We start from the raw sequence: 24,311 nt of genomic DNA, 5'->3' as shown, positions 1-24,311 counted from the left end.
TTGGAGGCAGGCAAAATATTAAATATGCACTTGACTGAAAACCTAACAGACTATTTTATACACAGCTTTGGAATGTGAAAATTCATGTATATGGCAAGTCATCTGACATAACTGATTTGTAACTAAAATTTTTTAAATAATTTAAAAAGAAATAAAATTGGTTATTTGCCGGCAAATATATTGTTTATGTAGCTGAAGAGCTGGCATAGGGGGCAGAAAACAAAGAGATATTCAGCCTTTTTCCTGAGGAACAGGGCTACCCCAGCTCTAAGAGTTTTCAGGGCAGCACCCAAGTGTCCCTTGCCTTCTGTGCCACCTCCATGCCAGGAGGAAGGGGTGAAGCTCTCCTGCCTTTGCTGGGGGAAACAAGAATGTGGATGGCATCACAGCGGAATCCTCACAACTTCCATCAATTTCCCTGTGTCTTGCTGAATCTATATTTAGTTCCATTAGTTCACAACCATTTGCTCCTTCATTAACTACTAAGGATTTAACTCGTAAGAAGTGAGGCATGGGAGGGTTGGGGAGATGCTGGCCAAAGGATACAACATCTCAGAAGGAGTAAGTTCAAGAGATCTATTGTACAACACAGTGGTTATAGTTAATAACAATGTATTGTATTCTTGAAAAACAGCTAAGAAAGATTTAAGTGTTCTCACCACAAAAAAAAATTTGAGGTAATGCATGTTAATATATTAGCTTGACTTTGCCATTCCACAATGTACACAAATTTCAAAACATCATTTGCATATGGTAAGTATATACAGTTTTTATTGCCAAGCCAAATAATTAATTTTTCAAAAAGAAGGCAATCCAAATGCAGCTTGGAAAATCTTCATTATCTTTTGTCACTTTGATCTGAAATAGCAAAAAAATCCATTCCTCTGATGATCTACAGCAGAACAGATAAAAGTCTGGGTGTGATGAGAATTTGGACTCTAAAGAGAGAGGATGAAAATTCTGAACGTCAGGGGGTCCGCCCTATACCTTCTCCATCTTTGTATCCCAGGGAACTAGCCTGGTGCTTGGCATGTAGGTCAACAAATGAAAAAACGAAACGTTCACTTCAAATGCATGTATGGCTCTGCCAAACTCAAAGACTCTGAAATCATGAGAGAGACCCCTACCAAATGGGGCAATTCCCAAACTGCACCAGTCCCAACTGGAGACCATTCAAAGACAAGCGCTTGAGAGGAGGAGGTCTGAACACGATGTGTTTGTTGGGGGCCTGCTGACAGGCTAAGGCTCTGACTCTGCCACTGATGCGGCCTGAAGACTCATTAATGGTTGATGGTTGAATACAATTGAAAAAGTTCAAAAAAGTGTTTGAAACAGTCTCCGCGAAAGCAGTATGCTCCCTGCACTGAGTCACAGACTTGACGTATCCCATGTATAGCCACATATTTTATGGTAGAAAACTTTTTTTTTTCCAGACTGGGCTGTGTGACAAGAGCAAAGGTGTCTCGAGTTTGGGGTTTGGCCTGAGCTTTCTGGGTGAATATGCCTGCCTGTGTGAACACCCAGGAATTCGGCAGAGCCAAGCTGCAGCTGGTGCTGGGCACACTTAGAGCCAGGAGTGAGCCAGTGACTGCATCTTTAAGGTCTAGCTGGTGTTGCCATTTCTTTCTTTGATAGCTTTTTTTTTGGTACCAGGATCTGGGTGACACAAATAATGAAGGAAAAACTTGCTGTGGATGCAGGAGTTTTAGGGGTTTTAAGTGGGAATGGGAAGGGGTGCTCATGTTCACGGAATTGCCAGCCAGGTCTGTCCTAGGTCACTGAGTGATGCCTGTCAGAACTCGCAGCCAGGAAGAGATGTCAGTGGCTGCACGGCCACAATGGGCTGGAAAAGGGTAGCCCAGAATGAGGACAGCCCTGGACAGCGGGTCACTCTCTGAGCCAAAGAGTGCCCCTCGTAAGAATGAGAATAATGCCTCTGTCCAAGGAATAAAATGAGAGAAATGACCCCAACACAGCAATTTCACAAACAGGACGGTTAGCCAGTCCTAGGGTCAAAGAAAACAGGCAAGGGTATGAGAGAACTAACACCAGGCACCTGCCACACCCCGGAGTCTGAGCCAGACACCTGCGTTATTTATTGAATTACCAACTGCTGGTACAGATGAGGAAACTGGGGCTCTCAGAAAGGTTGGCTGATGCACTCAAAGGCATACGGCTGTGTACAAGCAGGAGAGTCGGGGATGCATGCCAGGTTAGTGCCTGGCACCACCAAAGCCTGTCTTCCTATCCCACCATTAGGAAAATCTGTGGCGGGCAAGTGGTTTTGCTGGAATCCGTGACAGTGAATGGAAGGAAAAATACCTAAGCTTCCAGAGGGAAAAGAACCAAAAAAGACAAGAACATATTGCTTTCCACAAGGAGAAGAAATCAATGTTCACAGCATATGTGTATACAAATATATATTTCCAAGGCTGCATTGAATCAAATGTAATCAGAGAAAAAAAAAAAACAAGAAAGCCTGGGTTTAAAGAAAAGTGAGAAATATGCTCAACAATCCTCAAAATGAAAACCAGGCTGCGGCAGATACTAATAAGATCCTCATCACATTTCTCTCTCTGCAAAAAACAACGCAGCCAGTGATAACTGTGGCAATAAACTCCTGGAGCCACTGAAAGGGCTATCACCTGCAAACACAGAGAAATGAAGTCAATCTGTTCCATGGGTCACAACAAAGCAGCAGCCAGCACTAGAATTTCTCAGGATAAGGAGAGTAAGCAATGACAGAAATCCAGTCCTGTCAGAAGCAGAGACTGAAATCAGGGTCTGAGACCAGCAGAAGAGCCGTGTTCCCACTTCCAACATCTGGATAGGACAAAACCACTGCTAGATGCTGGGCACATGTGGGAAGGCTATCACAGGCACTATGTTATATGACATGATCCTGCTTTCACAGCCTGACAAGGCCCAGGCAGAACCAGAAGGAGATCCAAGGAAGTACACAGTGCTCTTGTTCTAGGAAGTTTAAAGATGGCCAAAATGAGGCAAATTTCAAATGATGCAAAACTCCTGCAAAATGACCAGGTTAGCTTAGCTCAGCAAGCATGCACAAGTGGCCTGCTATGAGCACACTGCACACACTGTGCTGAATAATGGAGACAGGCCTGACACACAGAGCCTGCCCGTGAGAACTGTGGAGCCCAGAAGGGGAAACAAGGAGATAATCTCATTACAATGAGGTAAGAGCTAGCTAGAGACAGGCCTGACAAAGGAGCCACAGATGGACACAGGTCTCGTGGGGTGCAGGTGATGGAGACTGGGCAGGGTCTTGTAATACAAGTGAAAGGTAGCCAAGTCAAAGGGCAGACGTGTAGGCAGGAGGAGAGCCATGGACATGGGAAGGAGAAAGGTGTGTTCGAGTAGGTAGTTCAGTGTGGCTCACTGCCAGAGAACCTCACAGGCTATACAGACAGCCCACCCTTTATGCTAAGCAGCAGGGAGACACGAAAATTTCTACCTGGAAAATGATGTACAGTCATGCACCATGTAACATTTTGGACAACAATGGACTGCGTATACAACAGTGGTCCCATAAAATTATCATGAAGCTAAAAAAAACTCCTCTAGGCTGGGTATAGTAGCTCACACCTGTGACCCTGTAACATTGGGAGTCCTGAGCTCAGAAGCTCGAGACCAGCCTGGGCAACATAGTGAGACCCTGTCCCTATAAAATAAAAAATATTAGCTGGGTGTGGTGATGTGCACCTGTAGTCTCTGCTACCTGGGAGGCTGAGGCGGGAGGATTACTTGAGCCTGGGAGGTTCAGGTTGCAGTGAGCTGTGATCGTGCCACCGCACTCCAGCCTGGGAGACAGAGCAAGACCTTGTCTCAAAAAACGAGAGAGAAAGGAGAGAAAGGGAGAGAGATTACTATCCCTTTCTACCTTCCAGTGAAGTAAGATGTGGACGCAGAAGACCGTGATACTGATGGCCCTGGCCCTGCAAAGGTCTACACCAATGTGTGTGTTTGTGCCTTAGTTTTTAACAAAACGTCCAAAAGGTAAAAAATTTAAAAAAAATTTTTTTGATAGAAAAAAGCGTATAGGCCGGGCATGACGACGCATGCCTGTAATCCCAGCACTTTGGGAGGCCAAAGCAGGAGCATCACCTGAGGTCAAGAGTTTGAGACCGGCCTGGCCAACATGGTGAAACCCCGTCTCTACTAAAAATACAAAAATTAGCTAGACGTGGTGATGCGCGCCTGCTGTCCCAGCTACTGAGGAGGCTGAGGCAGGAGAATCGCTTGAACCTGGGAGGTGGAGGTTGCAGTGAGCTGAGATCATGTCCTGCACTCCAACCTGGGCAAGACTCTGTCTCAAAAAACAAAGTCTATAACAAAAGAGCTTATAGACTAAGGATATAAAGAAAAATATTTTGTACAGCTGTACAACGTGCTTGTGTTTTAAGTTAAGCGTTATAAGGGTCGAAAAGTTTTTAAAATTTACAAACAAGTAAAAAGGTTACAGTAATTACCGAAATTTTTGTGTATGTAAATTTAGAGTAGCCTAAGTGTCCAGTGTTGATAAAGTCTACAGTGGTGTACAGTAACACCCTAGGCCTTCACATTCATTCACCACCCACTCACTGACTCACCCAGAGCAATTTCTAGTTTTGCAAGATCCATTCATGGTAAGTGCCCTAGACAGATACACCATTTTTAATCTCTTATACCATACATTTACTGTACCTTTTCTCCATTTAGATGTTTAGATACACAAATACTGCTGTGTTACAGATGCTGACAGTATTCAGCACAGTAACATGCTATACAGGCTTGTAGCCCAGAAGCAACAAGTTGCACCACAGTGTACAGGTGGGCAGAAGGCCAGACCATCTAGGTTTGTGTAAGTACATCCTATGACATTCACGTGATGACAAAATCACCTAAGGATGCATTTCTCAGAATGTGTCCCCGTTGTTAAGCAACACGTTAACTGTAGTTCTACTTGTGCTTTTTCAAACTACAACAGGGAAGCCGTGGGGGAGTAAATGCCAAAGGCAGGAGACCAGAGAGGAGTTGATGATAATATTCTCAATGAGAGATGGTGGCGGGGCAGCAGGGCCAGGGAGGAGGATCAGCAGCAGAGCAGATGTGGGTGAGGAGGAAGCAGCAGCCATGTGAAAGTGCAGGATGGAAAGACGTGGAAGGGTGCCACCTGGACTTCTAGCCTCAGTTATAGGTGCTGACCACCCCTCTGAACAAACACAGCCTTTACACAAAGGCCTTTCATAACTTCTTGGCAACTATTTTTCTGGTGGTTGATGAGAAGACAATGGCTGACTTCTCATCAACCCACCCAAACAGAAATGATTCTACTTCCCCCCACTGCACCAGGAGGAGCTAACGCAGATACTTCTCCATGAGACCTCCAGGCACACGCCGCATTCAGAGGTGTTACTCTCTGTTACTTAGGTGGGAGGAGGGGGGTCTCAAAAAGCCATAAGGAAACTTCAGGGCTCTGGAGCTGATGAATATAGTCACTATATTGACTGTGGTTGACTGTGGTCATGGGGGGTGGGGGAGGCAATGCTTGACAGAGGCAAAGAATTTGACAGAATAAAGTTATGAATCTAGTCCTGTTACTTACCAGCGGTGTGACCTCAGTGATGAAAGTCACTCCACATTTTTAAGTTCCAATTTCCCCATCTGCAAAGGAGGACCTAAAACCCCCAAGCACCAGGACGGTCATGAGGATTATACGAAGTGTCATGCACAGAAGATGCTGGGCCACGGTGCCTGCAGTGCAGGAAATCCACAATGAATGCTAACTTCACCTGATCCTACCCATCTCCAACGCTCACAAACACGATTACCAAGGCAAAAGGCTTCAGGGCTACCAATGTGATAGGCAACCGATACGAACTTAGTACTTCTTGTTTTCAACCCCCATTTAAAAGCAAATCAATTATGACAGCGGCCATCATACTGCAAATGAAATTCAATATATTGCCATAAAATCTTTGTTCATATGCACATCTTCCATATAGAATTACCGCCATTTCGGTGAGAAGTATAAGTACCACATTTTCATTTATTCTCTTTCACCAAAAATTATATTCTAAAAGGACACAGAAAAAGAAGGCAGACTTACTGTGTGCAGGCTCTGTGCCAAGTACCTGATTCCACACATTTACCCAAACAACACTTTAAGGTGGTTTGGTTTTTTCCACCCAAGAAAACAAAACCTCCAGTCTCCAAAAATACAAATGATACCATCAAGTCTTTAAGTAAATTTAATTTATAAATCACTTGCGGGCTTCTCTTTTTAAAGTACTTTACCTCTAAAATTATTTCACAGTTGCAAATATATTGCTTAAATTATGCTACCCTAACATTCCAACACTCATCTGGCTTGTTACATTTGGTAAAATTAAACACATCCTGATGAATTCCTCTACTACAGAATCTAGTCATCGAATCCCATGGCAAAGAACTATCAAATTCACTGCATCAAAACTACATCCAAACATTGACATTTCCCTAAAATACATGTAATAAAACCTCTCAGCAAACAGAATCAGTCAAATTATTTTTGGCCATCCCATATGTCAATAAAAAAGATATCATTTAATTTTCCCATCTGGCCATTTGTTGATTGTAAATCTTAACTGAAACTGACCAAGAAAGCAAAGGCACTTTAATTTTCTTTGAAAGTTTCAAGACAAGAGGTAGTCAGAGACTCAGAGAGTAAACTCTTGTTACACCTGATGAGCATTTTACAGACACGGTCCTCATAATGATCCCTTCAAGTACCGACTTCAGTCCATTTCATGAGAGTGAGTTTTACATCTTACAAACTGGGGCTACAGGAGTTACACAAGAGGCAAAAATCAATCTTCCAACCCAGGCCTCTTCAGAGCCCACGCGTGCACACTCCACCCAGCCCATTCTTACTGCTCTATCCCCTAATTCCATTCAGCTGAGTTTAAAGCCAGTGTATTTGTCAAGGAACCAAAGTTAATGAGTCTTTACACGTCTTTTTAATATTCTGTTATCACCAAGGTTCTGATTCTAGAAAAACTACATTCCAACATGACAGGGTGACAATGACGGCGAGAATGACCACATGCTACAGATGAAATATTCACTGCAAATATTCTTAAAAATCTGTACCACTAGGTGGAATTTTAAAATATCTATTTAGTATAACTTCCTATCATTTCTTGGTTTCTGCACAATTTCAGGGTTAGGGGAGGGTAGTATAAATTACCTAACAGACACCCACAAGTAACATTATCTGTTAAGGTTAAAACTTTAACTACCTTCCTGAGGTATGCTGCTGGGGTCTCATTACAGCAGGTAATCTCACATTCCGCCATGCACAACACACTAAGTACCAGCATCTCCCAATTACACTGCAACGTAAATCTCAAAGGACATTTGAAAAGTCTACACAGCTCCTGCACCCACTGCCGAAACACAAGCACCTCTAATGGAACGTGGCAGCTTTCTAAACTAAATATTCACACGCAGGGACAGGGATGCTAAGCTCCGGCCTTATCTCACACTGAAGAGCGGATGCTAATTAAAAGGCCACACTGACTCGGGAAATGACTGCCCAGACAACTTTAGACACTGTCTGCCATTTCCCTTCCCGGCTGTCCCAACTTCCAGGACTGCACAACTGAGAGGCAGAGCAGGGGCCCCTGTGTCTCTGGACATAACATTCCTGTCCAGAATGGTCTCCTTCTCTTCTGCCTCCCTGTCCCACCTTTCCTCACACCCCAAGACCAAAAAAAATTCATGTGAGGAGTCACATGCAATTTGAGGCGGCCTTATAGTCCCCCAGATAGAGTCCATCGGCTCCTCTTCCGCCGTACCTCCACTGCCCATTGTATGGGTACCGTTCTCGACTTTTCATGCCATAGTCCCTGCTTGTGGGTCTGTGCACCCCTCTAGGTTGTAAAGTCACTAAGAAAGGGACCACGTCTTAAAACCAGGCACAGGCCTGATCAACAAAACTCAAGGTGAATGGCATGCAAGCCCACCCTTCACATCTCTGAAGGACCACCGTCTATCAACAGCTTACAGAGGGCTTAATGGCAACTCCAGTGGCAACACAGATCTCTTCTGGTGGCGCAGATGCCAAGAAACTTCCCCTACTACACTCTCTGCCTTTGCCAGTTTTGATGTGCCTTAGGAGTTTTTGAGAAAGAGCACCTTTTTTTCTTTTTTTTAAAGCTTTCACAATAGCAGAAGGTATCCAGGGTATATTTGTTCCTACCATAATCATTTGGCTATTTTTAGAACTGTTTTTACTTCAGCTAGCAAAACCTACACTTGATATAGGCTGTCATGGAAAAAAAAAAAAAAACCTGTCATAAAAGTAGTAATAGCTTTGAAATATCTCATCCAAGCCAACTTTATTCTCATCCCTCTTAAGAATCGCCAATCTCTTCAAATATTGGCAGTTCTGTTTATTCAGATCTTCCAATATATAAAATTTGCTGACTTTTCCCCCCTTGAGTTGATATAGATACATAAAAACTGCAAAGCTTTTTTTTTCTTGGCTAGAAACAAAACTTCTCTGCCTGCCTGTGTAAAATACAGAGGCATTTTTAAATTACCATATGCTTTAGATCAGAAGGTAATAACAGTATAGTAGCAATTTAGAACCTTCCAGCCTGTGAAAGCTGACAATTAACTCAGTGAAATACGGTCCAAGCCCTCACGCCCCCCAATTCTTGTAGGCAGTGGTCTCAATTAACACCTAAATGCCCTGCATTAGAAGGTTTACCATTTTATATTTAAGGTTAATTTACATATATCATGTAAACCTACACAGGTACTACATTTAAATATTTGGCCCCAAATATTATTTTAAACTTAATTTTCCACAGAGCTAATAAAAAGAAGAAAAATCTTTGCTAAAATTCTTCATCACGCTTCAGTGTATATTAGCAAATGTGCAGTGTGTGACTGTCTTGCACACCCACGAGCCCACCACCTCCCCTTTCTGATATCGCACACCACACAAGTACAATAAACCATGTGAATATTTCATACCGCTGTGAATATGCTGGAGAATCAATTCAACATCTGCTGTCTTTAGGGTCCAGGAGTCCCGCAGAGACACTTTCAATTTGTAATTGAGTTCTATGCTGAATTAATCAGCAGTTTATCTTTTTTTACTAAAATAATGTCTTCACCACTAACCCAGATTTACATTAACAATTTATGCCAAATTACCTGCCAAGGCAAAACTTAGAAGATTCTAAGCTACAAACCAGTAACACTCAGTCCTGTATTTCATTTCTTGTATTTCTTTAACCCACATACAAGAAAGTGGAAATCCATTGTTCCAAGAGCTTGCGAAACTCTAACCACAGATGACCTCTTGGATTTGTAACAGAGCCTCACATTTGATGGTGAAATTCGTGCTGGTTTCCTCCTCTCCCCCTGAAAGCCACTGTTCAATAAGTGGTTATGATTCCAAATTTTTACCAAATAGAATTCTAAAACGAAATAAAGTCAGTGAATAACAAAAGAGTATCTTTTATTTCTTTTCCCAAGGAAAATCTTCCCATTCTAAACCTTGGCTTGGCTCAAGTAACAGAAAAAAGACAACCTAGATAAAGGAAGGATTTTTAGTGCTTATTATGTACCTGAGACCCAAGTTAGCAAAGGCAATTCAATTTGAAGAGAGCGGTGAAGTCCCATTTTCTCTTTGATATCATGACACAGAACATTTCATTAGCAATATCTTCCTTTCAATTCCACCTGTACAGTTAAGAGTCTCCAAACACTTATGAATTCAACACTATCTCTGAATCTAGCTCTCACCTCTCTCTCTGATTCGTCTCTGATCACAAGACCAGAAGTTTTTTGCTTGCTGGACTTTTGCCACAGATGCCAGCAGACAATATACTTCATGAAATATTTCTCCTATATGGTGTATGTCCCCCTACATTTCAGTTCTAGGAAATATGTAAAGCAAAAGCATTTCAAATGGAACACCTGCTCCAAAGAAATGCATCATAAATAATTACCTATCAACTACAGAATAGAATACCTATCCTTTTTCTATCTACTTTGCCAACAGCTGCACAACGAATTCCCACCACCATACACAACAGCCTCTCTCAGTACTGCCTCTGCATTACAGCACCAAGCCAAACAGCTTGCAATCACTTGGAACCCATAACTATCTGCTGATGACATACTGGTTACGTGGGAATATGAAATTCAGTGTTTACACAGCAGGGCAGAAGACATGACAGAATTTTCAGAAATATTTTTGGGAGAAAAATCAACAAAGTCAGTAACAAAGCCAATATACCATTTGTTGATATCCTTTCATTACTCCTCTAAGAACTGGAAATAGAGACCTTCAAACTGTATATAGTCACTTTCCTAAGATTTGTAGATTCTTGAATTCCAGAGACCTGGCCCCAAGAAGAATCCATTCCCAGCTTCTGGAGATTTTTGGTAAACTATGCCTTTCCTTTTCTGTTTCCTTCCATCTAACCCCCTTTTATTTCCTGAAATTAAATGGGAATAAGTCACACTTTCTAAAATTTCCTTCAACCCTTCCCCAAAATATCCCACTTTCAACTTCAATTTTTAATAAAGGCAGAATGTGATGGCAAGGGTAGAAGTGAGGACCAGCCACCACCATTAACTGGGGTTCTGAAGATAGACGAGGAAGACACAGACTTGGACGGAAGAATACACATTCAGTGGCCACTTCTAAGTCCAGGAAGACTAACGAATCCTAGGGAATCAAGAAAGAAAGAAGCAATTACTTCTAAAATTCCAAACTCTGTATGGTAGGAAGCAAAGTCCTGCTCTTGAATCAGGTGAAAGACCGCATAAAATTTCTATCTGCTCTGTAAGATGCCACAAAATTCAAAAAGCAAGAAGACTGAAGAGAGCAGCCTTAACTCAAGAAGTCCCTTCCTATCTCTCCAAAGCTGGCCACCAGTGGGCTCCAATGCACAGAACAAGCTCACTTCTTAAAAGGGGGACAACTCAAAATATCTGGTGCTAGTGGGAACCTTTCACCTTTAACAGTGTTTCTCATCATCATCTATTCTAAAGACATAATGGGTAATTTTCCAAATCACCCACTGAACCATAAATGCCACCTTCAATAACTGTTCATTTCTAAAATTAACTGGTTAATAGCACTATTAGAAATCACTACTTAGAATAATTCCATACAGGACCTCAGGCATTGTATGTTAGGGTTCAGACATCTCTAAAACCTAACGTTTTATGTTAAATAAAGCCAGAGAGAAAATTATTGGGGAAAACTGATACATCTTTTGATCCAATAATAGAGACAATTTACTATGTCTAATGCTTCAGGTCTTAAGGAAAGCCAATAAGCAGGAATTATGACCAAAAGCAAATGTAGCCTCAGGGAGAGCCTCTGAAAAGGCCCTTTCAATATTTAAACAAATGTACAATCATCAACCCAATTACGGCACAAATCCAGTGTATAAAGGAAGCACATCAAATGTTTCAATTGTCCCATCTAAACATTTCCGTAGTTGCACTAGTTCTTAACAAAAAATCCATCAAAACCACAATAAGATACCAATTCACACACACCCACCAGGATGACTACAATCCAAAGGATGGTAAGTCTTGGTGACTATCAAGGATAGAGGATATATGGAAGGATATATGGAAAGGAGAACATATGGAAATCGAAACCTTCACACACTGCTAGTGGCACAGACGCTCTGGAAAACTGTGGCAGTTCCACAAAAGGTTAAACATAACTATATGACCTGGCAATCTTGCTCCTAGAATTTCTCTTCCCAAGAGAAATCAAAACATATGTCCATACAAAAACTTGTACACCAATGTTCATAGCAGCATTATAAATATAGTCAAATAGTGAAAACAATCCAAATGTCCAACTAATGAATAAGTAAAATGTGGTATGTCCATACAACAGAATACTATTTGACCATCAAAAAGAAGTAAAATACTGATATGTGCTACAACACAGGTGAAATATTACATGAAGTGAAAGAAGCTAGGCACAAAAGACCACATATTATATAATTACATTTACATGAAATGTCCAGAATAGGCAAGTGTACGGAGATAGTGGATTGGTTATTGCCTAGGCCTGGGAAGGTTGGGGGAAAATGGGGAGTGACAGCTAATAAGAATGGAGTTATTATTTTTTTAAGGTGATGGAAATGTCCTAAGATTGACTGTGGTCATAGCTGTACATCTCTGTGAATACACTAAAAACCACTGAACTATACACTCAGAACAGGTGAACTGCATAGGTGTGAATTATCAATGAAGCTGTTATTACATAGTAATAGAACTAGGTATCCCACACTTTTAGAATAGTAGACCTAAAAAAGTAGTCAAAACATCTGATTAGTTACAAGTCAATCAATAAACTCATACTTTAATATTATTTTTTTTAAAGTAAGACACCAGCACAGTGGCTTGTGCCTTTAATTCCAGCTACTCAGGAGGCTGAGACAGGCAGATCACTGGAGGCCAGGAGTTCAAGACTAGCCTGGACAGCATAGTGAGACGACTTACCTAAAAATTTTTTTAAAATTAGCTGAGCATGGTAACACCCTCCTGTATTCCAGCTACTTGGGAGGTTCAGCAGAAGGATGCCTTGAACCCAGGCATTCCAGGCTGCAGTGAGTTTTAAGTGTCCCACTGCACTCCAGCCTTAGCAACAGAGCAAGATCCCATCTCTAAAAAATAAAAATAAATAAAAGCTAGGGATTGGCCAGGCACGGTGTCTCATGCCTGTAATCCCAGCACTTTAGGAGGCTGAGGCGGCAGATCACCTGAAGTCAGGAGTTCGAGACCAGCCTGGCCAATATGGCGAAACACCACCTCTACTAAAAATACAAAAATCAGCCGGGCATGGTGGCGCACACCTGTAATCCCAGCTACTTAGGAGGCTGAGCCAGGGAATCACTTGAACCCAGGAGGTGGCGGTGGCAGGCAACAGAGTGAGACTCCATCTCAAAAGAAATGAAAAAAAAAAAAAAAAGAAAAAAGGCTAGTGATCACAATAAACAAAAATACCAGCATAAATCCTTATCCTTTTTTTCTTTCTGAGACAGGGTCTTGCTCTGTCACCCCAGGCTGAAGTGCAATGGCACAACTCACTGCAGCCTTGACTGCCCTGGCTCAAGCGATCCTCTCTCGCCTCAGCCTCCTGAGTAGCTGAGACTATAGGGATGTACCACCATACCCGGCTAATTTTTTCCGTTTTTTTGTAGAGACAGGGTTTCATCATGTTGCCCAGGCTGGTCTCAAACTCCTGAACTCAACTGATCTGCCCATCTTGGCCTCCCAGAATGCTGGGATTACAGGCATGAGCCACGGCGCCTGGCCTAGCATAAATCCTTAAAAACATTTAATAAGAAAATAATTTTGGGTCTAAATACACATTTTTCCCCCCAGACAAACGAGATGCCGAAACAGATGTAACAACCAAATATAACCTTAAAACCTAAAAATCTGGAGAAGTGAGTCAAGTTCAGCTCATTAAGCTGACACCTATTAAAGCGCCATAAGAAAAACAGCCTGAAACACCATCAAAACAGATAAGAAAATCATTGTTTATAATAGTTATCGAAGGTCAAGGTTTTTTTGGTTTAATTTTGCATTTACTTAAAACTCTGTGTTTGATGCCAACAGGGTTCAAGTTGCACAGGAAGGTGCTTCGGCTAAACACGGATAGTCTTCCTTGATCTCCATTGTCTGCTGTGTGGGTTCCGCCAGCAAACCTCTCAGCGAGTGGTCACCTTCCTATGGAGTCATTAAACCTCTGAATGTCAGCTGGTGGGATTAGCCAGCAGCTTCCACACCTGAGCCCCCGTGGCAGGGACAGAGGCATTTGGATCAAGATCACTAATGAATACAGAATTCATACGCCGCTTGTCAGGGCTCCTGAGCTCAGAGTCGCACAGATGCAACCTAAATAAGACGGAGGACAGAACAATCGTTGACGAAGATTAAAAAGTTTTGGCAGTTGGGAAAAAAAGAGCACCTCATTATTCAAATATGATAGTCTTGCTTATTTTTTATTTTTGTTCAAGTTATTCATGATTCACCTCAAATGGATAAATGCCATTCACCAATATTTAAAGACTTCTTGGTCTCATTACTAAATTTGAAGAGGGCTGTGCTGTCTGTACATCAGCTACATGGAGAAAACAGCTCTCCTGTAAATAATATTTGAAAATTTTAGGGGAATAAAACAATCACAAGCTATTTAGGGTGGAGGGCAGTTTAAAAATAAAAAAAAAAATCTAGAATTAAAAGAAAAAAATGATCTTCCACAGCCAAGTGATTTTATTACATTTACTAACATCTCTGTATCTCTGACTTCCTTAAACTTTTCTGTTCCTGGGTTCCCTCCAATCACAGAGCTGCCAAAGAGCTTTACACACCTTGTCTTGACACTTGTTTGGCTTTCTGCCGTCTTCACAAGACCTCATCAGAGAAAAGGAACAGCCCAAGCAACCCACACCTCTGCTCACCTGGAATAAGATGTCTTTCCCAGTCTTGTTAAACAATTACAGGAATAAGAAAGTGTTAAAGAATTAAAGGAATAAGATGTCTTTCCCACCCTGTTGTGAAAGAATGACAAAGAGGCAGATATAGCACAGTGGCTGAACCCGTCGGAGGGCTCTAACGTCAGGCTGACCAGGGTTCAGACTCCGAGTTTTCCACTGAGTATGTGACCTCTGGCCAGTTATTTGGCCTCCCTACAGCCCAATTTTCTTCTCTACAAAATGAAGACAACAAAGTACTGACCTCAAGGAATTGCTGAAAAGTAAATGAAATAATACACCATTGTCTATGACCACCACATATGCCTGTCTCCAATATTACGCTTTCAGATAAGAAGGACTGTATCTATCTATATCATGCTATAAATTCACCAAGCCTGATGCCAGCACAAATAATCACATTACTCGTTGCTATGCGATGTTTGTATCCTACTATTGAATAACTAAAAAAATAAAACCAGCTGCCATATTTTAGAGCCAATTTTGTGTGAGCCACCATCTAAGGTGTTTTTACAGGCCACATCTAACGCTCACAGCAACGTGCAGGCAGGTCTCTGTTGAGATAGTACAGATGAGGATGCCCCTCTTCCCAGAGTCCTGCTCTAAGCACAGAGGAAACAGACCTGCAGCCCAATCCTCTAGCTCCCAAGCCCCATGCCCCTTTCCAGGCAACCATACTGAACTCATACTATGTTCTCTTTTGGGACCATTCTATATGCCAAATTGCACAGATTTTTAAATCAAAATAATGCAGATCTCTCACACTGTTGTCCATCTGCAAAGCACAAATGAAACTGCAACTCAGTGTCTTCCTAATACTGGACTTATAAAAAAAAAAAACACACACACACACAGTTACTTCTAAGATTTGCTGTCAGAAAACCATATTGGTATCAACTCTCATTATTTAAAGTGGATCTATAGCTGCCTGCAATGACAGATTAATTCTGTTTCCTCAGTAGCTAGGTGTTTGGCATCACGTTTGTGAGGTAACCACAAGCCTTTAGGGCGATAGCTGCTCACATCTTTAGCAATCTATAAGGGCTTCTCTAGAGGCCAACACTTGCTGAGTGATGAAATATGACTCCATAAATCAGACGGCTGAAGTGGCGCTTGTATACGTCACCATCTATCTTCATAGCTTCTCTCTGAAGGGTATAGGGTAGGAGCTCATCCCTCGGTATTGCAACCAGAGAAAGGACCATCACAGTTGGCATTGACTAAGCATGTGCTACTTAAAACTGAAGACACACTAAAACTAGGAAAAAAAAAGATCCTGCTGGTGTTAGCACGCCTCAGGCAGTGGTAGAAGCTTCAGCAACTCATCTTCAAAAGGCAGAGAGCCAGAGCTCTAGAAACCTGCAAAAATTGGCTAAGCCTGCAGTCTTCATTTCTTTAAGTTGAGCATCTTCAAAGTCTAGAATTCTAACTGTAGGGCACAGCAGCTGCCACTGCAGATCTGATCCTCTCAGCTTTTGGCAGCTCTCAACTTGAGATTCTAGCAAAAGAATTTTTCAAGTTGCTATTATTGCCTGTCATGGATTTATAAATATTGTGCACTATCTGCTGTGGCATGGCTCTCATGGGACGCCAGAGCATGCCAAATGCATAACAGAATGAAAAACAGTTTCTATTCTTCAAATAAATGCTAATTTTTTTTTAACTGTGCTCACACGATGTGTTTGGTGACCAACTTCAATAGTACAGAATATGTATCAGAGAGGGGGGAAAAAAGCTGATTGTCTTTTCCAGCAGCATTCAGCTGCTACTTTCATTAAGCTTGTTTAATTAGATTCCAGATGCTAATTTGCAAGTCGATACCAGAGGGTGCAGGACAGTTTGCCTTTGAATCATCTCCCTGTGATGTGAGGGTCCTGCGCACACCACTACCCTTCAGCAGCCCTCGCAAGATATTCTGACAATTAGTGCAAAGAGGGGGCAGTATTGATCTTGACAGACTAAATATTAATCTTCTACCCATTTTAATGAATTGTAATCTCCAAGAGTTTAAATTTCTCACTAGGCCAAATGAAAACATCCCTTCTTACAAAGAAATGGAATAGAAGGAAAACTAACCTACATTATCGGATTCATTTAATTCTCTCTCCCCCTTAAACAAAATCTATGTTTCATTTTAGCAATTTTCAAGATACATATCTGCCAAGCTAACGCCATATTTCCAGGTATCATGATCAAACTCCTTATTTTTAACTGGAAAATAGACTGAAAATGCCCCAGCATGGTCATCACTAGTTTTCCTGTCCAGGTAAGCTAGCCTGTGGGTAACAACCAGGACCGGGAGCTGAATTCTTATACCAGCCTTAACAATAGAGAAGAAAAAATCTGGGGGAATGCTCTGAGCAATTCATCATCACCAAAAAAACCTCTCATATAACTGACTCCTTGTCATCAGGTCAACTTACACATTTCAAAATCCCCTATTCTGGCAATACATTGGTACAGTGTCTGAATAAGCACCTTCACTGATAAAAATAAAGCATGAGACTTATCACCAGTAAGTAATACAATTTTTTATGCCTTCATTTCCATCACAGCTAAGTACTGTGAACACTAAAGGTGAAATTATCAAACTGTTTCAAAGGAAGATTACTCTCAGAACCACTAAGTAAAGTTGTGTTTAACACCTTTTTATCCACCCATTCAACACACACTGGCTGAATACCTACTATGCACCAGTCACCATGCTAGGGCAAGGGAACAGAAACGACCAGGTGTACGCACAGTCCCTGCCAGAGAAGAATTCAGGCTCACAGCAAGGGAACAAACAAAAAAATGAAAATTAGAAGACCACTCGAGGTAGCGTTTAGGCCAAAACTGGGTGAGACTTTTTGAAGATTTTTAACGTGCCCTAAACTCACATGGTTAGTTGAAACTCAGGAACTGAGGACTTTTACTTGAGGCAAGTCATGGCTCAGATAACTTAAAACAGCAGAAGCCCATCTTGGGCATTTACGAATCCCAGCTGGGTTTCACTCTTCTGCTTTTTTGGCCTGTAGTTTCCCAATGAGCATTTGCCCTTTGCCCCATCTTCATTTTTCCTGTGTCCTTAATGGGGTGTTTGCTTTGCTGACTCTGTGCCCCAATACTGCACGCTATTTGAGAAGTGTACTGGTTATCGTCCTGTTACCTTGAAAAGATGTTCAGCACTTTCTAGATAAGAAGAAGAGAAGGTCCCTTCCATTTCCCAGGTGGTTTTGATAACTCAGACTAAGCTCAGGGTTATCCTACTGTCTCAAGGCAACACACACATACTTAACCTCAGGAGCTAAGAACAGAGATGACTTCATGGCCCCTGCCCTCAAGGAGCTCCCTCTCTCACTGGCATGGAGGAGATGCCTCTGAAAACAACCAGAAAACAACAGGACAGGTGTGTACAGTGCAGCACAGGGACACAAATAAATGAAGCAGCAACTGAGGGTACTGCTGGCGGGCACCAGCGGTAAGGATCCACGGCCAGCCAGTGCACGCTATATTCAAAGAACAGTGAGCAGACAAGAATGGCCAAAGGGAACCTATGTTCCCCCAAAGTTTAATCCCTGGGCTTACATGTGATGGTGATATATGAACCGTTTTTATTTCTATTGATAGTATGTACCCACTTTCATGTGTCTTGAAGAAAAATACAGGTTGGCCATGGTGGCTTATCTGAGCCCAGGAGTTTGAGACCATCCTGGGCAACATAGTGAGACCTCATCTCTACTAAAATTCAAAAAAATCTGCCAAGCGTGGTGGTACACAACTATAGTCCCAGCTACTTGGGAGGCAGAGGCGAGAAGATCACTTGAGCCTGGGAAGTTGAGGCTGCAGTGAGCCCTGGTCATGCCACTGCACGCCAGCCTGGGCAACAGAGCAAGATCCTGTCTTAAAAAAGAAAAAGAAAAGAAAAATAGAACCAGTACATCAAACCCAGGATTTCAGATACAAACTGTATTTTAAAAATAAATTTAAGTTTAAAAGGTGAATCAAAGTGGTTGTGGGAAAGATGGAGAATGGAACTGACTGGAAAGGGGCCCTCGGGGGTAAAGGAGATGTTCTCTATCTTCATTTGAGTGCCAAAACCCATTGAACTCTACACTCAAGATCTGTGCACTTTATTATATGTAAATTATACCTTAATTTAATATAAATTTTCAAAAAAATTAATAGAGCAGTTGGCACCTGGATATGGCAGAAACCTTAAATGTAGTGTGTAAATGACAAGTTCAAAATGCAGTGATAGGTTGGCCCTGCCCAATAAATGTTGTAGTAGCTAGTTTAAAAAATAGAATTAGATGATATTTTATTAATATTTTTATGTAGCCAATATACTTAAAACAGTACCATTTAACATATAATCAGTATAAAAGTTATTGAGGTGTTTTAAAAGCTTCCTGTATTAAGTTTCTGAAACCTGGTGTGTTTTCCACTTACAGACCCTCTCAACTGACATTTCAAACGCTCGATAACCACATAAGGTTAGCGCTGGACAGTGCAGCTAGAGATGATGAGAACACAAGACAGGTTTTTAAGGAGGGAGGAACTTGTATTCCATAAATACTATAGTCCAAAGGCCCAGCACTATCTAAAGTACAGGTTTGTAGATCAGGAAACAGAAAGACTTTGGGCTTCCTCTAATTTGTTATTTGTTTTAACAATAAAGCCAAGAGTTTGTTTCGTAAGTCTAGCCTAAAAATTACTGTTGGTTACACAATTTGTTATTACAACAACCTAAAACTGCCCCTTTGCAAAGCAATTCTCTGTAAGTGAGTGGCAGTTACTGTCCTGGCAACCCATTCGAGGTGTGAAAGGCAGCAGTGCTGTTCTCCTGGCTTTCTGTCTGAGACACATCCAGAAGCCTTTCCACACTGAAAGGAAACAGCAGGCTTAGTCACCCAATTCTGTGGTCTCTAATTAGGCAAGAAAAGTTATCCAGGGCTTTTTGACACAGAAAGAAAGTCTCCCTGGAAAGAAGGAAAACAAAAAGTTTGGAAATTTTAAACCAAAATGTCTTTGTTGTTATGAGTTCTACATAGACGCAGAACCACCAATGACAGACACTTTGGCTGAATCTAAAATGGTGTCCTCTCAACTCTGCTAGGCAGTCTTGGCCTTCATTTAATATTCACCAAAAGCAAACAGTGTGGTTAGCACAGTTAGTGGCTTGGTCTTCACAATAAATGTTTCCTACTATTAACATCTCTTTAGATTTTTAAACAATTAATCTGCTGACAGCTGTTACTCTATTATGTGCCTTCTGTTTACTTTTAAACTCAACCACTAAAGAAGAAGGTACCACCTTCACCTTAATAAAGTGATTTTCAGCCAGACATGGTGGCTCACACCTGTAATACCTGCACTTTGGGAGGCCAAGGTAGGCAGACTGCTTGAGCTCAGGAGTTCCAGACCCACCTGGGCAGCATAGTGAAACCCAGTCTCTACAAGAATTGCTTGAACCCAGGAGGCAGAGGTTGCAGTGAGCCGAGATCATGCCACTGCACTCCAGCCTGGATGACAGAGTGAGACTCTGTCTCTCCCTCTTTTCTTTCTTTTTTTTTTTTTTTTGAGACAGAGTCTGGCTCTGTCACCCAGGCTGGAATGCAGTGGTATGATTCGGCTTGCTGCAACCTCCGCCTCCCAGGTTCAAGTGATTCTCCTTCCTCAGCCTCCGGAGTAGCTGGGATTACAGGCACCTGCTACCACGCCTGGCTAATTTTTTGTATTTTTAGTAGAGACAGGTTTCACCATGTTGGTCAGGCTGGTCTCAAACTCCTGACCTCAAGTGATCCATCCGCCTTGGTCTCCCAAAGTGTTGGGATTATAGGCATGAGCCATTGCGCCCAGCCGAGACTCTGTCTCTAAAATAAAGTGATTTTCACTGATTGTCGGTGTGCATATGGTTTCAATAACAAGTGAATAAAAACCAGTTACCTAAAATTGTCCATTTAATAATCAATGTGAAATAAGAATATGGCCAACCTGTTTCAAGGTCTCACAGCTAATGCTCCCAGTTATGGACACAACTGATCTAAGAAACATTCTTCAGATTGATAATATCAATTTTATTGAAGGGATGCTGACATTCCCCTTTACTTCCCAAAATCACATCAAATATTCAATTCACAGCCTTTGAATCATTTCAAATCCAAACTCTAAATAAGGTAAAATTACTTTAGTGGAGTGTTAAAGTCACTTCTAATGTACCTCATACTCTCAACTTTTCCTACAATTCTCATTTTTCTTTAACATACGGAAGTCCTAATCAACTGGAAATAGACAAACCTTTCAGGAAGATTTGAAAAGATTAATGTGTTTTAAAGAAGGGTTTGGTATTACTGAGGTGATTTTCTAAACAAAACTGAAGAGTACGCCTCCCTGTACCTCTGTGAGTTCTAATGGATGCGTAGAACCTTAGGAACTCCTCTCCTATAGTTAGAAAACTGGGGAACTTTTTCCTTTTCTTTTTCTAAGTGACCTAGTATTAATATATCCTATTTTTTCTCTATATTTAAGAAGGCCAAATAGAAAATAATGCTGATATGGGAGTAACTGTTCACATTGAGAAATGAGAACAGAATCCCAATCTCATTTATTGTCTATACTTGGACCTGTTTACTATTCTTAATTGGAACAAGACACTATCATTTTTAGTGTAAAACACCTAAATTCTATATACTATGTTTTAATTCCTGCAGCTATCCGAGAAGCAAAGAAATCTAGCCGAGTGACCAAGTCACTTATAAGAGCTATCCCCATGTACCGAGGGTAGGTATCGCCGTTTCCAGCAGAAAACCCCTGTCTGTCCTGGCTGACCAGTATCTTTAATCCTACTTTCTCTGGCTTTGACAGCACTTGGTCCAAACCTAAAGGGCAGAGAGAGCTTCAGAGTTCCAATGACACTTGGTGCTCCAATGACAATGAGATGATGGAAGAACAAAGTATTTTAAATAAGCAATCTTTTCCAAAGATGGCTGGACATAAGGCACTGTCAAAAAGCAATTCCAGAGACACTCTCTGGTCCCTAAACAATTCTGCAAAGTCAGAAATGGCAAAAACCTACATACTAAGAAATAGGGTAAACCACTCATAAACTACCTATTAATTGTTGAAAAGAAGTTGATACTCCCCATCAAAATATTAACAAACATCAAAAAAGCTGATGTGCCAAATGCTGGTTTAGCAGCAAGATGTAGTGCCATGGAGGAGTAACGTGGTACCATGATGGATCCAGGCATATTCAACATTCCTGTGACAGTGACCATGGAAGAGCTATGCATTTGTCCTGAAGATGTAGGGGGTGGGGGGTGGAGACAATCTATCATTAAAGTAGACTTAAGTGAAGTATCATTCAGAAGATACCACCTTCCCCCACCACCAAAGAAAATACAATAAAAGAATCTCTCATACATGTATCTGACACACTAGATCATTACACTCTGAGATGATTCCACCACATGCATGGTCTTGTTCCCATCTTCTGCCAGATGCAGAATCACCTATAGGGATTTTTAAAACTGCCTCCATTTTCAGGTCACATCTCTGTAACATGCAAAGACATACACATCTGAGATATTGTGACACAGAAAGCTTGGTACACAAGAAAACATTCCACGTTACCTCCGCATTTACAGTCAAGAAGATTCCTAGACAGCCCAAAGCCCAGAGCAAAAAGCTGGAGAGCGCTGGCGCCTCAAGCCCAAGGAAGGGCACAGCTGGGCCACTACAAAAGGAAGCTGGTCTCTTCGGCAAACAAACCATCTGTGCCAAAGAACATTCCAACTAACAACAGTGCTGTACAAGCTCGGAAGGAATCAGCAATCAATTTGTAAATGTTCAAGATAAAACCAGAAAAATCTTTGAAAGAGAATAAAACTGCAGGGACTTACATACCTCCATGTCTGGCCTAAACTTATCTTCAAATACAGCCATTGCTGCCAAGGAGCCAGAACCTGTAAGAAAAAGGTACACTTTTAGTGTATTTTATGATATCCCAGCTTGTCCATCTCAAGTTTACCTAGGGGCAAGAAAAACAGCAAAACATGCCCAGTGTCTCATTCAAGTACAGTGTAAATATTAATTCTACAGGGCCACATAAACCAGGTAAAAACAGTGCTCTTCAAAAGCCTGGAGTCACACTTACCACTATCTAAGGTAAATCTGCAACTGGTCCTACTTCCACCACTGACAGGTATAACTGTAAATTATTCACAATAAAATGCTGAAGCATGAAAATGAGGTTATGGAGAATTTGGATTTTTTTTCAAACAGTGACTGCCACATAATTTCCCGTGTTCTATGCTGTGAGTCTAGTGCTCCATATTGTGCCTTGGCAGGCTGCTGGGTATAGCACTAAATACCAAGCCAGTTCCAAAGAAAAGATTGTTTTAATGAGCTGGCCCTGGTAGTCACCTTGACACGCAGGGAAGAAACTATCGCACCAGCAATGGTAATAGGACTGCGAGCAGCAGCCACCAGGTTATTCCAGCTACAACTGTAAAACACTTTATTATGTGGCATTTATTTGGAGCTATTATTTTTAGTTTGTACTTTGAAGAGTAACAGCTGAATAGACAAAATGACAAAGAAACAAAAATTTATTATCCCAATAGCAAATGGCTGAAAGGTTATGCTGCATAGATATTAACAGATAGCAAATTTATCCCTACAAAAGTAGGATGTAAAGGCATTACAAATAAGCGTGGGCTCCCTTTGAATGGATGCAAAAGGCAGCTAAGCACTCCTTGAAAATTTAAATTTGCTTTGTTCAAAAACCAGAGAATCTTTAGAAAATCATCATCTTGTCTTTACAGGTCCTGGCAATATTTCAGGATACTCCACTTTTGGAGAGAGGATAGAGTTGCCCACAATTTTTTACTCCAATTAGAAGATTTTTTTGGCATTTATTACTTTTTAACTTGTTTTGCATAACACTATCTATTTAGCTGGGTCACAGAGAAAACCATATTTTCTATTTAAAATGATTTGTGTACATCGCTTGACCACCTCAATGGTTTAGCAAAGGAAAAAGGCAGCGATTAAACAGTTTCAAATGAGGTGTCCTGCTGATTTTATCAACTCTGCTGAATGTATAATGAAAAAGGAGAAGCTGACAGCAACGCCGCATTGAGAAAATACAGACTACCTTATCTGAACCATTTAAGGAGGTCCAATTATAGATCAAATTTAAAGGGTAGAAACAGCAGATTTACAGACACAAATCAATGAACATGGTAATCCCCATGAATATGACAGATACTCCTGTTAGGGAATATTGCTGCGGTTGAGGATCATTACCTTCACAGTACCGGATACATCACATCTAAAGCAGTAGGAAGCGTCAAGTGTAGACCAGCATTACAAGCAATGACTATCCATTTAGGCTTTGGGAGCAAAAGGCAACCCCATTTCCCCCCCACCTCACAATTTTTTTCTCCTTAAAAAAAAAAAAAAAAAAAAAAAAACTAAAATGGTGATCTAAAGGGACATTAAAAGCCCTCTGAAAAGGAGATAGAAATTAAACAGATATAAAACTAGTACACTCAGATAAAACTAGCACATATGCGAGAGCAAATTCAGCAAAACCAACCTCTGAATTTTAAAGTAAACATGTCCTTGAAGACATGGAAACAGGGTCAAACTCCACCAACGTTCTGTGAGTCACACGTTTACTCTGAGATTCAGGGGTCAAGGGAGAACGTAACCTAAGTTGCTGTTTTCAGGCCCAGGCGAGAACCAGTCTCAGACTTACTAGTAAAAGCAAGCTGGTTTTGTGTGGAA

At 41.3% G+C, this 24,311-nt stretch overlaps 1 protein-coding gene across 2 annotated transcripts in view; it reads right to left on the bottom strand.

Annotated features, from left to right (window-relative positions):
• Positions 1-24,311, bottom strand: part of PSMB7 (proteasome 20S subunit beta 7) — a 62,738-nt gene that overhangs the window by 8,599 nt on the left and 29,828 nt on the right. For both annotated transcript variants that reach the window (XM_055271148.1, XM_055271149.2), the window contains exon 6: positions 22,425-22,483. In XM_055271148.1, the coding sequence (XP_055127123.1) occupies positions 22,425-22,483 (59 nt within the window). The remainder of the gene's footprint in view (positions 1-22,424; positions 22,484-24,311) is intronic.

Source organism: Symphalangus syndactylus, chromosome 3 (genome assembly GCF_028878055.3).
Source record: "Symphalangus syndactylus isolate Jambi chromosome 3, NHGRI_mSymSyn1-v2.1_pri, whole genome shotgun sequence".
Classification (NCBI taxonomy): domain Eukaryota; kingdom Metazoa; phylum Chordata; class Mammalia; order Primates; family Hylobatidae; genus Symphalangus; species Symphalangus syndactylus.
This window is presented reverse-complemented; position numbering and strand designations above follow the sequence as displayed.